The sequence below is a fragment of the Leptodactylus fuscus genome, chromosome 3 (genome assembly GCF_031893055.1).
Source record: "Leptodactylus fuscus isolate aLepFus1 chromosome 3, aLepFus1.hap2, whole genome shotgun sequence".
Classification (NCBI taxonomy): Eukaryota; Metazoa; Chordata; class Amphibia; order Anura; family Leptodactylidae; genus Leptodactylus; species Leptodactylus fuscus.
The window spans coordinates 103,538,002-103,554,233 of NC_134267.1; the positions used below are offsets into that span (position 1 = coordinate 103,538,002).

At 41.3% G+C, this 16,232-nt stretch overlaps 1 protein-coding gene across 1 annotated transcript; it reads right to left on the minus strand.

Annotated features, from left to right (window-relative positions):
* Positions 1–4,457: 4,457 nt before the first annotated feature.
* On the minus strand, positions 4,458–13,987 carry LOC142196892 (calcium homeostasis modulator protein 6-like). Its single transcript, XM_075266876.1, has 2 exons — positions 13,433–13,987; positions 4,458–4,859 (listed from the first exon to the last, which is right to left on the minus strand). Exons 1-2 carry the CDS (start codon positions 13,985–13,987, stop codon positions 4,458–4,460), a joined length of 957 nt encoding a protein of 318 aa, XP_075122977.1.
* Between the last annotated feature and the right edge of the window lie 2,245 nt (positions 13,988–16,232).

Consider the following 16,232-nt stretch of genomic DNA (forward strand, 5'->3'; position numbering starts at 1 on the left):
GCTATTCTTCTCCTACCTTTCGATGTCTTCTCCACGCCGCCGTTCAGTATATAATCCAGTTTTCGTCAGTATGTAAATTAGTTTTCTCGCAGCACTGGGGGTGGGCCCCAGTGCTCAAACAGCACTGGGGGTGTCCTCAATGCTGCAAGAGAAATCTATCCAAAATACAAATAAGGTTAAAAAAAAACATACTGGCTAGTGGATGCAAGGCTTGCCAAAAACAACCCAAAAGCCTGCCAGGGATGAGGCTACTGGCCTAAGGCCACGCCAACACCCCCAAAAAAGACTCAATAAATGGTTAGTCAAGAGCTTGGTATGGTGTTCTGAAACCTTCTAGACTAGAGTAAACCCTATATGTTCTTCCATGAAGATAATGGAACCTCAGGGGTTAATTGAAAACAAGAACCACCGCTAAAATAGAATACAACACAGGTACAGGTACAGTGGCGTAACTAGGAATGGCGGGCCCCATGGCAAACTTTTGACATGGCCCACCCCCACCCCCGACCGCCGAAAAACCCCGACCTACCAACCCCTTCCACCTTGAAGACGCCAACCGACCCCTCTCTCCCTGCAATACTCTACTGCCGTACAGCCAAGGTCATGCCTAATGACCATATACAAACTCTCTATGTTGCAGGTGACGAGTAGTTCACCAAGACAGAGGTGGCAACGGTGAAGATTATTGTGTTATCTTCATAGTGTTTTCTGTCAGGCACCCCAGGGCAATTACAATAGGTCTTCCAGGAGGTTGTTCAAGAGTCTTTTGAACCTTCGGGCAATAGATAGAATGATGCAATCCTGGGGTGGCTGACTGCAAGGAACTCTATTTGATGTTTAGTTACGGCTCTATTATCAAAGCCTGCCATAATATTTTCTTCATATTCTTGCAGAAATTGTTGTGTCAGCTTTCCATTGTTGGCATTTATATAAATGTACTGTTATAACATATCTGACACACTAAAAGACATATAATACATGATGTTCTAAGTGCGCATGGTTACTTTTGTATTGATCTGACTCTACCTTCAGCTGTCAATCAAACTCCGATAAAGGTTTCAGACCTGTACAGAAATTGCCCACAGAAGAAGCCAAAAAATCAAGAACAGGGATAATATAAATACAATACAGGGAAAGGTCACTGACTTGCCATCTATAATTTTCTTTTTCCCCTCTTATTGTTGTTATATTGTTGTTATATCCAGCATATGTAGCTTCCTCCTATAAGCAACATTCATGTCTCAATGGTAAAAAAAAAAAAAAATCTGTAAAATACCTGTAGGGTCAAAGTGCTCAATATATCCCTTGATAAATTCCTTGAGAGGTCTAGTTTCTAAAATGAGGTAATTTGGGGGGGGCATTTCCATTGTTCTGGTACTTCAGAGGCTCTGCAAATGCAGCATGGTGCCTGAAACAGATTCTAACAAAATTTGCCCTCCAAAATCCCCATAGCGCCCCTTCCTATCTTTATCCTACTGTGTGTCCATCTATTAGTTTGGACCCACATGAGGGATAATTTCATGTTTGGGAGACATTGCATAACAGATTGTGGAATTAAACCCCTTGTGAATGTGTAAATTCTAGGGCTAAATATAGTGACAGAAGTTGAAATATGGAAATTTCACCTCCATTTTGTATAAGAAAAAATATATCTTTGTACTGTATTAGCCAGTGGATATGAAATGTAAAGACTGAGAGCCTTCAGTAGTTGATACCTTTTTTTAATAGCTAAAATGATGACAGATTGCAAGCTTTTGGGACTGCTAGGTCCCTTCATCAGGCATGGTATAACAATATCTGAAGGCAAGCACAGTTATACAGGAATGGAAGGTTTGGCGCACAATTGATGGGAAGCAGTACAATTGAACTGAAATGATTCTGTTTATTTGCTTGTACTGCTCTCCATGGATTGTGCATCAAACACTCTATTCCTATATAAATATGCTTACCTTCAGATATTGTGTTATACCATGCCTGATGAAAGGACTTGGCATTCCCAAAAGCTTGCAATCTGTCATCATTTTTTGCTAGCCATTAAAAAAGGTATCAACTACTGAGAACTCTCAATCTTTGCATTTCAATTGCTGAGAAATGCTGAAAGGGTTAAGAAACTTCCTAAATGCTATTTCTTTCACGAGTGTAATATTGAGAATGGGGCGATTTAGGAGCGTATTACAGAGGTTTTTCAAAAACCCTTAAGAACTCAACTGGTCCCTTGAAAAATTTTTGGATATATTTTTGAAAATTACTGCGACTTGTAGGCCTTATAATATCTAGAAATAAATGAAAGGATGATTACAGTTTGTTGCCATCATAAAGCAGAGATAGGATAAATTATATTTAGTAAGTAATTTGAGTGGTATGCAATTTCAAAATTTGAAGATGGCATTTTTTTTCCCCAAAATTTTAACCAAACTTTCTATTTTTTCATGATTAAAGACAAGACACATAGACCAGAACTTACCACTGACACAAAGTGCAATGTGTCACGTTAACAAAGATGGCTGCTTACTTTTTCTCAGAAAGTGACATGTCCACTGATCACATGGCAATGCCTCATCTCTATCCTATTAAAGTGAACGGAACTGAGCTGCAGCATGATGATATGAGAGCAAAGTCCTGCACAACCCCTTCAATGTCCTTGCCCATAATTAATATCCAGCAGTTATAAACTTCAGTCCAGCAGTGCTGCGAGAGATTGTGTCCAACATATGCATTTATCTCACAGTTGTCGCTTTAAGGTTGCCATCAGCTAAACTCTGTAAATGTAACTATAAAGGTCTTCAAAGTTAATACTGTATGTGATGATGTCAGCATTTCAGTCCTCTGGGCCCTGATTTTATACAGACGTCAACAAACTTAGTAACCATCAACAGGGTTATCCCGTGATAAAGTCAACACTGTTAGGACGTCTTCCGTCTAAATAAACAATGTACGGTCATACAGAATATACAAAAAATAAACACACAAATAAAATGGTTTATAGTCAAATACAAGTGAACAATTAATGATACTTAATGAGACAAATTAAAGGGAATATTTTTGAAGAATATTTTTTTTTATTAATTATAAAGTCAATTGACAGTAAAAGTTTATATCTACACATTGGTATGTTCATAAGCATAACAAACCGCACAATACATTTGCCATGATAAAAAAAAATAAGTATGTTTAGAAAAATTTTGGCAAAAGAGGATTTTTGCAAGAATAAAAGTACCACACAGGGAAAATGATACATTCTTACTGCATAGATATGGGGTGACTGGGCGAGCTATACTAACAAGTCATAAAGTATAAGACGGTAGAGCTTAAAACCGGAAACAGTCAGGGGCTGGTGTAATTTATATCCATTATTTATACAAGTTTTTTGCTGCAAATCTTTAATTTGTTTGTCTGTTAAACACCATCTCCTCTCCCGTCATTTCCTACAACCCGCCCTGGGGCAAGGCAAATGAGGATAAAGTTGCAATTTTAGGCATAAATACAATGATGAACCAAAGATTGCACCTATTATTATGCATACTATGCTGTTGTAAAATGGTGTTTAATGTGTGACAAATTTGCCCCACTGTTTTTGCCAGAGACATGACTTTTGCTGGTTCTTGGGCCACCTCTGCTCTAATATTAATGATATATTGTACCCTAAGGATAGCTGTTTAATATGAAAAGCCCTTGAAGCAATGCCCATATCACACAATGTTAGAACGCTTTACAAAGGCAATAAGCAGGAATATAAATGCACTTAAGCAAGTTTTAGGCTACTTATTTATTATTCTTTCCTGATATTTTTCTCCAAATATGTTGTTTTTCCAGGTAGCGTATATAATCGAGTATAAGCCGAATTTTTCAGCCCAGTTTTTGTGCACACATCACATCATGTCTACAAGCCAGTAGCAGCGGCGGCGGCGAAGCGAGGAGCTGACAAATGTCAGCTCCTCGCTTCAGCCGCATATGTGTCAGCAAGAGAGGCACGCAGCGGCAAAGCGAGGAGCTGACCTGTGTCAGCTCCTTCCTTCAGCCGCGTATGTCTTCAACTCAGATCTGCGTCCTCTGGATGCAGATCTGAGTTGAAATAGGACATACACAATGACTGCTACGGGCGCCAGGGGGCCGGCACACGGTGGCGGGCCAAAACCGGGCCCCCCCATTTTTCAATTTGGCCGGGCCCCTGACGCCAGTAGCAGTAGTACTGGCCTATCGGCGGCCCTGACTGCACCCAAAAACTCCGACCATTTTAATTTTTGTAATTTTCCAGTAGCTGCTGCATTTCCCCCCTAGGCTTATACTCGAGTCAATAAGTTTTCCCAGTTTTTTGTGGTAAAATTAGGGGCCTCGGCTTATATTCGGGTCGGCTTATACTCCAGTATATACGGTAATTTATGATTGCACCATGATGACACTATAGATGCACATGTAAAGATGGAGAGGCAAGCATTTTTACCCTTACTGAACACTTTTTATGAAAGACTCATAACTGTAAAATTGACTTCAGCTGGAGGGAGGACACTCCTGAAGGATTCTCTCACGCTATTATCTTTTTTCTCTATAAATTTATGTAATGGTGAATAATATATTTTGTTGTTGTTCCATGTGTTTGCTGTTGAGATACTTCTCCAGTCGCCATTTGTTGGTGTTGAAAACGTTTCTTGAGGTTCCTGGTTGAAGAAGCCTTTCACATTCCTGTCAGCGAGTTTTTTAGCATGATCTTTAGAGTCATTATCAAAACATTCCTTCTCATTTTCTAGATATTTTTTCCAAAACATCAGTTGAAGATGACTGACTGGTGAGCAACATCTGCTGATGCAAGTGGCAACCACAGCAATAACCAAGACAGCGGCTATAAGACACCAACCAAGAACCTGCGTAAATCACAATATAAAGAGTTAAACCCATCATACATCATTTGATACATCTTTCTATAGTTTTCTAAAAGTTCACATTGTCAGTGTTTAGTGGATTTGGAGGCTATACAACGAAAGTGGAACCGTCAGTTGTCCTTCTGACAACATAAGAATGTAACACAAGAATTCTGGAGCGTGTTCTGCACTGTGCGGTCCCTCCTAGAAGTTTATGACTAGATTGACAATTGGGTATTACGAGTCAGGGCTGGCTCAAAGGTTTGTCTGGGCCCTTGGGATTGAGAGCCTCAGTGGGCCCCTTTACAGAACAAGTCATGCAGCAACAGTGTTTTTCTCTAAAATGCATTGAAGGAAAAAATACACAAAATTGGGTACCGTAGTTTGTGCCACGGCAACCTGCTGCAATGGTGTAGATCTTCTGCAACATTCAACCTTTGCATTGCAAAGTCCAAAAACAATGCGTGAAATTTTCAGTTAGAATTGGCTATAACCTTATGCCCCTTAAAGTATAATGTCCCTTACAAAACCACAGTATAATAGCCTCCTTATGTGTCCATACAGTTTAATGGTCCCTAATGCCCCCACAGAATACAATTTCCTCCATAAACATCCATACAGTACAATGAACCCCTTATGCCACCATATAATGTCCCATTATGCCCCTATACAGTAAAATGCCCCCATAAAATTGTACCTTATGTCCCATACAGTATAATGATCCCCTCATACCCTCTTATGTCCACATAAAATACAATGCCACATAATTCCCCCTTACAATATGTCCTGGGACAACTCAAGGGTTAGTTTAGCTCACAGGATCGTCACCTCCATCCTGATATTGTTAGCATATCCAAGAACTATAGTTTCACACAGGCACTGAGCTCAGCAGCTTCACTTCTGCAGCCACAGCATGCAGAGATACAACAAGGGTTCACAAAACAGCTTAAGAATAAAACAAATCCTGACAACTAACTACACAAAATACTGTCTGTACCTTTACTACAAATGACATTCATACCAGAACTTGTAGGTGAGCTCTCCAGGCCCTTGGCTCAGTATGTCTTCCCCAGAGTCAGCCATGTCTCAGTCATGTCTCATGTCCTTTTCTTCAGGAGTCCTCCCAGCTCATGTCTAATGAGGTTCCTTAAACAGCCCAAACCCTGCTATATGGAGCGGAACCTGCTCTTCTCCTCTTTCCATTCCAGTAAACCAGATAGTTGAATATCTGAAATGCTACGGTCACTATACAGTACAATACTGTCATATAATGGTCCCTTTTAGCCCCCATATAATACCCCTTTATTCCTCTTTATAATGGCCCCTTATTGCCCCCACAAAGTACCCCCTTATTCCTCTATATAATGGTTCTTTATGCCCCCTTACAGTACAGTGCCCCTTTTCTTCCATATAATGGTCTCTTATTCCCACATAGTACACATATAGTATGTCTCCTTATGCCTTACATATAACATCCCCTAATCCTTTATACAGTACAGTGCCATGTACAGTGCCACGTACTCAGGGCACCAGCCCAGGTTTGCTGGGTACTGGCGGCATCCCATTTACCTGTTAAGGTGTTACATATATATACTCAATGGATCTGGGGCTACCAAAAAATTGTAATATACAAAAAGGAGTGCCCCCCAAAAACAAAGATGTTAAAACATAAATTTTATTATAGCCGCCTGTTAAAAATAGGGCAGTGTACGGCCCCTAATGTATCAATAACGATAAGGGTGATACTAGATACCAGGTGTGTACTAAAAGATAGCCGCATAGTACCTAAATAAGAGGGAGTTCGTAGCTAAATTTGAATGCTATACTTAAACTGTGAATGATTGAAATACATAGTTTATGGAAAAGGTGCATACATTGTAGCAATTTGTCATAAATACCTAGATACGTTCTATTATATGCACTGAAGTCTATTAGATCAAAGATACCATAAGATCAAGCGCAACTACAGAGCTCCCCTCTGTTATAATAGGTAGCAAAGCATGGCACCAAGATGTAGGTGTGATAATGAATTCACACTCTCGGTGTGTGGGCGTCTCAGGGGTGTGAGTGCGGTAATAATCTCACGTTTCTTCTAAAGGCATTGCATGCTAGACGTATAAGCGTCTCAGCTAAGTGTACAAGCATCTCTATGTGTTTCCTTATTATACATAATTCATCAGGAGACTCATTAGAAGATACACCCCACAGAAATTATAGATGTGTGGTCAAAACAGCAGTTCCCGGGTCAATGATGGTGGGTCCCCGTACTTCATAGAGGCCGACACTGTGTTTGTTTGGACCCAGTCTTATATAGACGCTGGGCGGGGCTAAGTCCCGGCTCCCTGAACGCGCCCATCCAATCGGATGCCGATCTCAATAGTGACGTGTCCGTGGCCTCAAGGAAGAGGTGTGTTCCGGGGCAGGACGATCTATAGCGCTGCCAAGTGCCTTCCGTGGCTTATCCAGATAGATGGTAAGTAAGTTCAATTATAACAGGCTGCAACACCAACGAACTAGACTCTGGAGTTGGCAATATAGTTGAATCATAAATCAGGTTTACATGGAACTCCTGTGTATCCAAAACCGCTGTGCCTTAAAGAGGACCTTTCATCACTTGGGGCACATGCAGTTTTATATACCGCTAGAAAGCCGACAGTGCGCTGAATTTAGCACTGTCGGCTTTCACGATCTGTGCCCCAGGTAAAGAGCTATCCGTGCCGATATTGTAGCTCTTCACTGTCAGAAGGGCGTTCCTGACAGTCAGTCAGGAATGCCCTTCCTCACAGCAGCGCCTATCGCGCTGTACAGTGTGAGCGGGGAGGTACTCATCTATAGACGAGGGGAGGGAGGCGTTCCTGACTGACTGTCAGGAACGCCCTTCTGACAGTGAAGAGCTATGGTACCGGCACCGATAGCTCTTCACCTGGGGCGCAGATCGGGAAAGCCGACAGTGCGCTGAAGTCAGCGCACTGTTGGCTTTCTAGCGGTATATGAAACCGCATGTGCCCCAAGTGATGAAAGGTCCTCGTTAAGTCTCTCAAATTGCATGGTGTGAATGCCACTCTGCAGTACATATTCAACAACACCCGAAGATGGAAATTTAAATGAGCATAAACATTCATAAATGGGAGCTGCTGTATAGCACAGCACATTGCATAGTGGACGGATGAGAAATGCACACCCAGCTGCATAGTATGAATACGATCCAGAGTCATCCTCTTCTAATATCACAGCCAATGTTGATAGAAAGAGTTAATGAACATTTACACATAAGCACTACTTAAAAAGGGCATTCCATATGACCTGAAATAGTTACTTTTGATATACATATTAATACCAGCAACAGCCAAATGGAACTGTTACTCATGGCACAGTGTCTGGCATATATAGTCATAAGGGACCTAAGATACAATTCACCATAATCCCACAAGGATAAAGTGGGAGTGTGCTCCTCTAAATATATACCTCATACAGTGGCTCAAGATCTCTACCTAGATCTTATTTCAACAGTGGTCCCGTATACCTTAAGGCAGTTACATTCTTTATATGTACACCATTGTTCTAGTGCCCCAAGACACAGATGTTAATCTTGTAATAGCCTGGCTAGACATACCTGGCAAATAGACATGAGACATCAAGTGTGGTATTCAAACCCATACCTCCAATATATGACCATTTTTAAAAACACAGATCTAGCAGAGAGAGGAGTTTGGATACTACTTACACTGGGTTTACACCAGTGTTCAGGTCTCCGCTTTCAGTTTCCGTCTTCTGCATGCAGAAGACGGAAACCTGTCATGCAAAATCCGGCCATGAGCGCTGGTGAGCGTTTTATGCTCTCCGCGGCGAAACCGTTTTTTTTTTAAACCAAACACAGAGTCCTGCATGTCCGATTCTGTGTCCGGTTAAAAAAAAAAAAAAACTGTTTTGCTGCGGAGAGCACAAAACGCTCACCGACGCTAATGGCCGGACACTTTTCAAACCCTTCCAAATGAATGGGTTTGAAAAATGCCTGCAGGTCTCCGTTTCCTGCCCAGTTTGGGGCAGGAAACGGAAACCTGAAAGCAGAAACCCTGGGCGCAGATGTGAACGAGCCCTTAGATGAAGGGTGTATAGGATATACTGTCATTTAGACCATGTGGTTTACTGAGGAGAAGCGAAATATCCACTAGGCTTCTCGTCTAGAATTTGGTCATCCCAGTTGCCCCCTCTAATGGATTTGGGGACTCGTTCAATGATTGAAAAGGAATAATTAGGGACTAAAACATAACTTTTTATTGTAATTTGTTAAAAGTGCAATAAACTTTAAAATATGTAGGTAGTGTGATATGTTAACACATGATACTTCGGGACTACCTTTCTTTCACTCAATTCCAACCATCAGTAATAATATGTGCAGTATCCAACTGTATAAGACACTGTAAAGGGTTGGAAGGCGTTCCTATTCATTCCCTTTATCTTATATCAGTGCATTGCTACTACTCCCACATTAAATTAAATTGGCCGGTATGTGAGTTCACATCATGCCCAAAATTTGCCTATTATAATATAGATGATTCCTACTGTATCACACCATAGATATGTATTATCAGGCACATACTGTATTATGGGGTATAGCAAGACATCCACCACAATATTTTTGCAGATATTGGAGGCAACACTACAAGGTATAGCCTTAGCCCAAATGCACATCTGCAACACTGCAGTGTGCCATACTGTGATCATCTATGGCTGTAGTTTGCTATGTAGTGTGTGTCTAGTCCCCACCTCTTTGAGACATGTATTAGTCATCTAGGCACTAAAAGGCTATGTGCAGTTGGATCTATATCGCCAAATGATCCAAACTGCACCCACTAAAATGACTGATATAAAATAATACACATGTGAGGTGTCAACTAATAGAGTGCTCACTAATCTAAAATGTGCCTACAGCTATTATCAGTATCATGAAGCATTATTGTAACTGCTCCGCAAAAGCACTACCTCCACTCTCACAAGAATGAGCAGGTAGCGGACGAATCCTCTACACTGACCTAACTACTAAACCTGCTACGGTACTGCTCACATACAAGTTAAACTTTCTACGGTGTGACAATAAATTCATCTAGAAACTCTCCCTATACTTGGTCTCATCAGGGGATATGTAAAGGCATTCTACATTAGTTTGGGCAGCCTGGGCTGCTACCGTCCAGTAACACAGCTCCAGCGTCTCCAAGTATACAGGGACAAACCCAGGTACATTTTCTATTTCAAAATATTGACATGTTCAATGCCCTGAAATTTGAGGGAAAATGGATCCCCTATGTGAGCTTCCCACATATGTTTTGAGACTGGGGTGTCCACCCGGCGCGTCACATCACCCACATGGTCCAATACCCTTCTTTTAAGCTGTCTTCTGCTCTTGACCACATAGTTCTTAGAGCAAGGGCATGTAATTACATATACAGTATGACTCCTTTGGTCTTACAGTTAATGAAGTCTTTTCTCGAGTAAACATGTCCTGTGCTGCAAGCCCGTACCTCTGCTCCTCGTTGTATATATCCACAGGCTCGGCAAGAACCACATCGGTCTGCCAAATTGTGTCCTCTGCAGAATATTACTGATGGATAATCTGGGATAACTTTGCAAATATCAGGATCCTGTTTAAGGATACTGCAGTGGGTTTTGACAATTGCAGTCACCTCCTTGGAGTACTGATCGTATGTCCCAAAACATTCTTACCAGCTGAGGACCCTGATTTTTAACTCTGAATTAAAAGAGATTCCCTAGTGGTCTGCCTGGTATATTCCCTTGCCAATTCAACAGGGCCTCACTTTCCGTGTCATAGTCATCCAAAGTGGTACAATTCCTCTGGATACGAAGGAATCGACCTTTGGGTATTCCACGCTTTAGGGGCATGGGGTGGTGACTCTCCGATTCCAGGAGTGCATTGGTTGCAGTCGATTTCGTATACAGGGTTGAGGAAAAACTACCATCCTTATTGAGGGTGATATCTATATCGAGAAAAAGTACACAGTGTTAAAATGAAAAAAGGACATAAAATGTAGATTCAATTCATTTTGGTTAAGATCTCTTGCAAATTCATCAACGTTATTAGATGTTCTGGATCATACGATCACAATGTCGTCTATAAAGTGGAGCCACAATACTATATATTGGGCCCAGCTTTCAGAGTATTGGCCAAAAACCACTGACTCCTCCTATCGTCCCAGGTAAATGTTCGCATAAGTTGGTGCAGAGCCCCGCCGCTGATGGTAAATCTTCCTGTTGAAGAGCAACACGTTATGCGTCAACACAAACCTGTGGAGGTCCATGACAAGTCTATTGAGGTTACTAAATTGCCCACCCCGGGTCCCCAGGTAGTGCTCCCCAGCCCCATACACCTGGTCATGGGGTATGAAGCTGTAGAGTGCCTCAACATCCAAGTTCGCCAAGGCCGCCCCCAATTGAACCTGTATGTTTACGGAGTACATCCATAGTATCCCTGACATAGGAGGGCAAGGCCAGAACGAAGGGGCGCCCCTTGCCGTACACTGCCCTATTTTTAACAGGTCATAATAAAAGTTGTTTTAATATCGTTTTGTTTTTTTTGGGGGGGAGGGGGGCACATATTAAGATGTTACATAGTTTGACAGAGGAATGGCACAACACAGAATTATGAGAAAGATGCTCCTAAGTAATGTATTTAGTAAAACATACGTTACAAGAGATGTTATGTTGTTTGTAATGTAGTGTTGACCATAGCAACCAAAAAGATCATGGCTTTCATTGTCAAATGAGGACACGCTGCAGAAAAGCCTAATTTTTATTGCAGATTTTGCTGCATTTTTTTTTAGCCCAAAGCCAGGAGTGGATTTAGCAGAAGGGAGAAAAAATACCATAAGTAGCCCCAGAAATCTCAGGTCTTACATAGCACCTGAGACTTCTAAGACTTGAGATTTCTGGGGCTACTTATGGTCTTTTTTCTGTTATTGCTTTGGTGTCTTGGGTATTTCCATCCTGGATCGGGCATGTAATAGCATGTATAGACTTAGGGGGTCTTACAAAGCCCTTAATTCAGCGGTTCTCAATCTGTGGGTCGCGACCCCGGCAGGGGTCGCCTAAAGCATACCTCCCAACTGTCACATCACGCCCACAACTATATGAGTGAGCAAGACTGTGGAGAGAGCAACGGGGGAGCGTTGGAAGGGGAGTATAAAGAGTTTTTATTTGTTTTAAACATTAAGGTGGACCATAATGAAGGGGCAGATGAAGGGGGGGGGGACGGCATGACACTGGGGCAGATTAAGGAGGGGGAACGGCATGAAACTGGGGACAGAGATGGAGGGACATGAAACTGTGGGCAGATGAAGGGGGGACGGCATGACACTGGGGGCAGAGAAGGAGGGACATGAAGCTCTGGGCAGAGATGGGGGAACATGAAACTGGGGAACAGATGGGGACATGAAACTGTGGGCAGATGAAGTGGGGGTACGGCATGACACTGGGGGGCAGAGATGGGGGGACATGAAACTGGAGGCAGAGATGGGGACATGAAACTGGGGGCAGAGATGGAGGGGGGACATGAAACTGGGGGCAGATGAAGGGTGTATATGAAACTGGGGGAGAGATGGCGAGGGGACATATAATGTACGGGTGAATGTAGGAGGATTAGACTGTGTGGGAGCACATGAAAAATGAATGAGAATGGGTGGAGTCTACATAAAAGTGGGTGGGGCTAAATTTGTCACGGCGCGCTGCGCTCGCCGCATGTTTTGTCCCTCTTTCTAATCTTAAAAAGTTGGGAGGTATGCCCAAAGCCATCAGAAAATACATATTTCCGATGGCTTTAGCCACTCAGAAGCCGCGCTACTGTCTGCAGCAACACTATTCAGCTGGAACGCACGCCGTTATGGACGCACATTCCAAACTGAATTGGGTCACCGCAACATGAGGAACTGTATTGCGGGGTCACGGCATTAGAAAGGTTGAGAACCACTGCCTTGTTATTCTAATCCTCAGACACAGCAATATGTCTTGCCATTATTTCTGACAAATGAATGTTTTCTTTTTGTAGATTGTGAGCCCCACATAGAGCTCACAGTGTACTTTTTTTCCCCCCTATCAATATGTTTTTGGAATATGGGATGGAAATCCATGCAAACATGGGGAGAACATACAAACTCCTTGCAGATGGTTTTTTGCCCTTGGCAGGATTTGAACACCAGGACTCCAGCGCTGCAAGCCACCATGTGGCCCCTATGTATTTTCTTTTGAAGTGAATGCATATTTTCCTAGAGTGACATACATGATAGTGATTTGTGTGTCCTTTTGGGTGTAAAATATTACTATTACTATTTTTTTCTCATTTTTCATTATTTGTTTCTGGTTACTATTTCATGCACTTGAGCAAGGGCTGTGTATAGCCCGAAACGCAGGTGTATCCACTAGTGTTGTGCCTTTTGTTGTTTCAATAACATTTCTTCACATTACTTTGACCTGAGAGCGCTGCCATCACTGCTCCATCCGCCTTCTACTATTTTAAGAATAAAGCACTTTTAGGAATCTATGAAAATATACATACGAAAGGGACTTACCTGTGACTCAGACCTCATGTTACCCTGTATTTCTTCCAACATAGCCTTTGAAAGATTCAGTTTAACAGCTGGTGCGCAGGGTATGAACAGCAATTCCTCCATACACATATCATTGCTCCCACAAAACCTCTTTTTTATGAAGTCCAAAGGAAGCCCAGATACAATGCACTCATAGAAACTGACTTTTAGAAGAGCCAAAGCAATCCAAGTCAACGGAGGTAATGCTGACAAAAATATCACTTGTAACAATGTATACAAGCATTGTAGCCTTTTTCCACACCAGTAATAGGATCCTCTGCCATATGCCTGTGTGCAGCAACCAGTGACTTGTTTCCACAGTGACGTATTGAACATAATTCCGAGGAGGAAAAATAGCAATGCTGGTACGAGAAGGAAGACCAAACCATACGTATGATTCCAAGTGCTGCATGGACATTTGTACACAATGGTTGAGAAGAGGTTTTCACCTACAGCTGCCAGTAAGGATAGGGCACTGTAGCTAAGAAAAACCTGGTTTTTCACAACTAGGCCATATAAAGCTTTGAAGTTCTCCATTGCTTACTGACTTTCAGCCGTTTCTAATATGACCTAGTTATCATCTGGGTTCAGATTGACTTTACCTACTAATGTACTTGTAAAAGAGGAAGTAGAATGTAGTACAATAAAAGGAACTGAATCTAAATGGCAGATGAATGGTTTCCTGTCAACAAATATCTTCAAAACAGAACAGTTTCATGATAAAAAAAAAAAAAAAAACAACCAAAAAACCACATACATAAAGCAAACTTTCACAAGGAACAAGATTATTGTAAAAACCTAGTAAGGCCTGGTTCACATCTGCGTTCAGGCCATTTCTTTCCCCTATCCACATGAAATATGCAGAGAGAAAAATCCTGCAAGCAGCACTTTTCTCTTCTCATGTTTCGTGTGGAAACCACACGGACCCCATGATAGTCTACAGGGTCCGGGGGTTTGCTTAGGTAACCTTTTTTATATGGATAGGTTTCCATTGGGAAGGTCCCCAAGCGAACTTCCCGGATGCAGATGTGAAGCGGGCCTAACGCCTACTTATCACAGCTAACACAGGATAGCCTAATAATCACAACGACGTATATCATAGGGATTAGTAAACTATTTAGGTTACTATTACCAATGAAAGTGCTGTTTAGTTATGGGATCTTTTGATGTTTCTAGGGACCACACTAGGGATCATAGCAATGGGACAAGAGCTAAAAGGATTGAACTTCTATGTTACAGCTTCAGACTCCACTCAGAAAAGCGCACTACTGTTATATTGTTAAATATCTTGTATTTGCCGGTGAGACTTGTGTCCACTGTTAAATATCCGGACCTGGCCTTGTCCACGATAGGAAGAAGTCAGCTTGTTATAAATCAGTGTAGAGGTTTATTAATATCTTGAAGGAAAACACAGGAACAGGGAAAATGTCCAAATAACACAAATATCAGTCAATTGTCAATAGCTTACATCTTCAGAGAAGTTAAATCATCTGGATATCTTGTAGTTACAGCTTGTTCATGCTTGTCATCTGGTTGGTGGACTTGGGCTGGTTACGACGTTCATGGATGTCCATCTGCCTGGACCACCCACCCTGGTGTTCCCAAAGACAGACCTCCTGGTCTTCCCCTGGTCTTCCCAAAGACAGACCCAGACATGTGTATTTCTTACTCATTTATATTCATGAGAGTGGGTGTTACCTTCCATCTTGTAGCTATGTAAGGAGATTTCTAAAATAGTGTACTCTAACCGCACCCATGTTCCAAGAATATAAGACTATGATGTCAGTAGAGTGTTAACCCCATGTCTGCTAGAGAATATTGTAAATATATAATATTTAACATTTCCCCCTTTTGAGAGTGAAATATCTGTTTGAACTCTCAAGATATACCATACAACAATATTCATACAATTAGATTATATCTTCTTTCTTCTTTGCTGGAACTTAATTTTCCTATAATCAGAAGTTTGAAGAATAAACCAGAGACTATCTCTCTTGATATCCCATATCCTTTGATGATATTATGCTTCTCCTTTCATGAAGATGATTAGCTTATCTCATTTGCATATAAGACATATTTTTCCCAATGTTTGTTTTCCCAATGTTTGTTTTCCCAATGTTTGTAGATGTTGATGTGTGTAAGTGTATGCAAGTGTGTGTGTACATGTAAGAATACATAATGAATAATAATACAATAAATCAATACTGCAATACTGGCTATAGCTAACTAGATTTTCCCACCATAACTAATATATTTATTATCCCATGATCCAATTACCACAATAAACCTTTATTATTTGTCAGGTTTGAACAAATATATTGAAGATTATCTGTATCTTCTCAAAAGCTACTTTTTCCTACAGAATGTTCACCTAAAATAACCTTGCTTTGTAGTGCAGCTGTCACCTTTTCTCTCAGCTCATGTGACTTAAACACTTGGTTTTCCTGTAGGTATAAACATATGAGGTTCCTTTCAATGGATTTCACATATATTTGCTAATTTCCCAATTTAATATAGAGGATCATATAAGATAAAAAATAGAAAAAATAAACAATAAAAAAAGAAAATAGAAATAGACGTCTTTTTGTTGGATAGATGTTTCTTTTTCCTTCTTGGATGCATCCTGATTTTCTTAGGCCTATTTGTGATGTCACAGATCTGTTGTATACACGAGTCGACTCGACACATAACACTTAACACTTATACTGACCAGCCCATCAGGGTCACAGGTCACAGTGTGTTGCTGTCAATCAACTGACCACATGAACGAACACTTAATTCA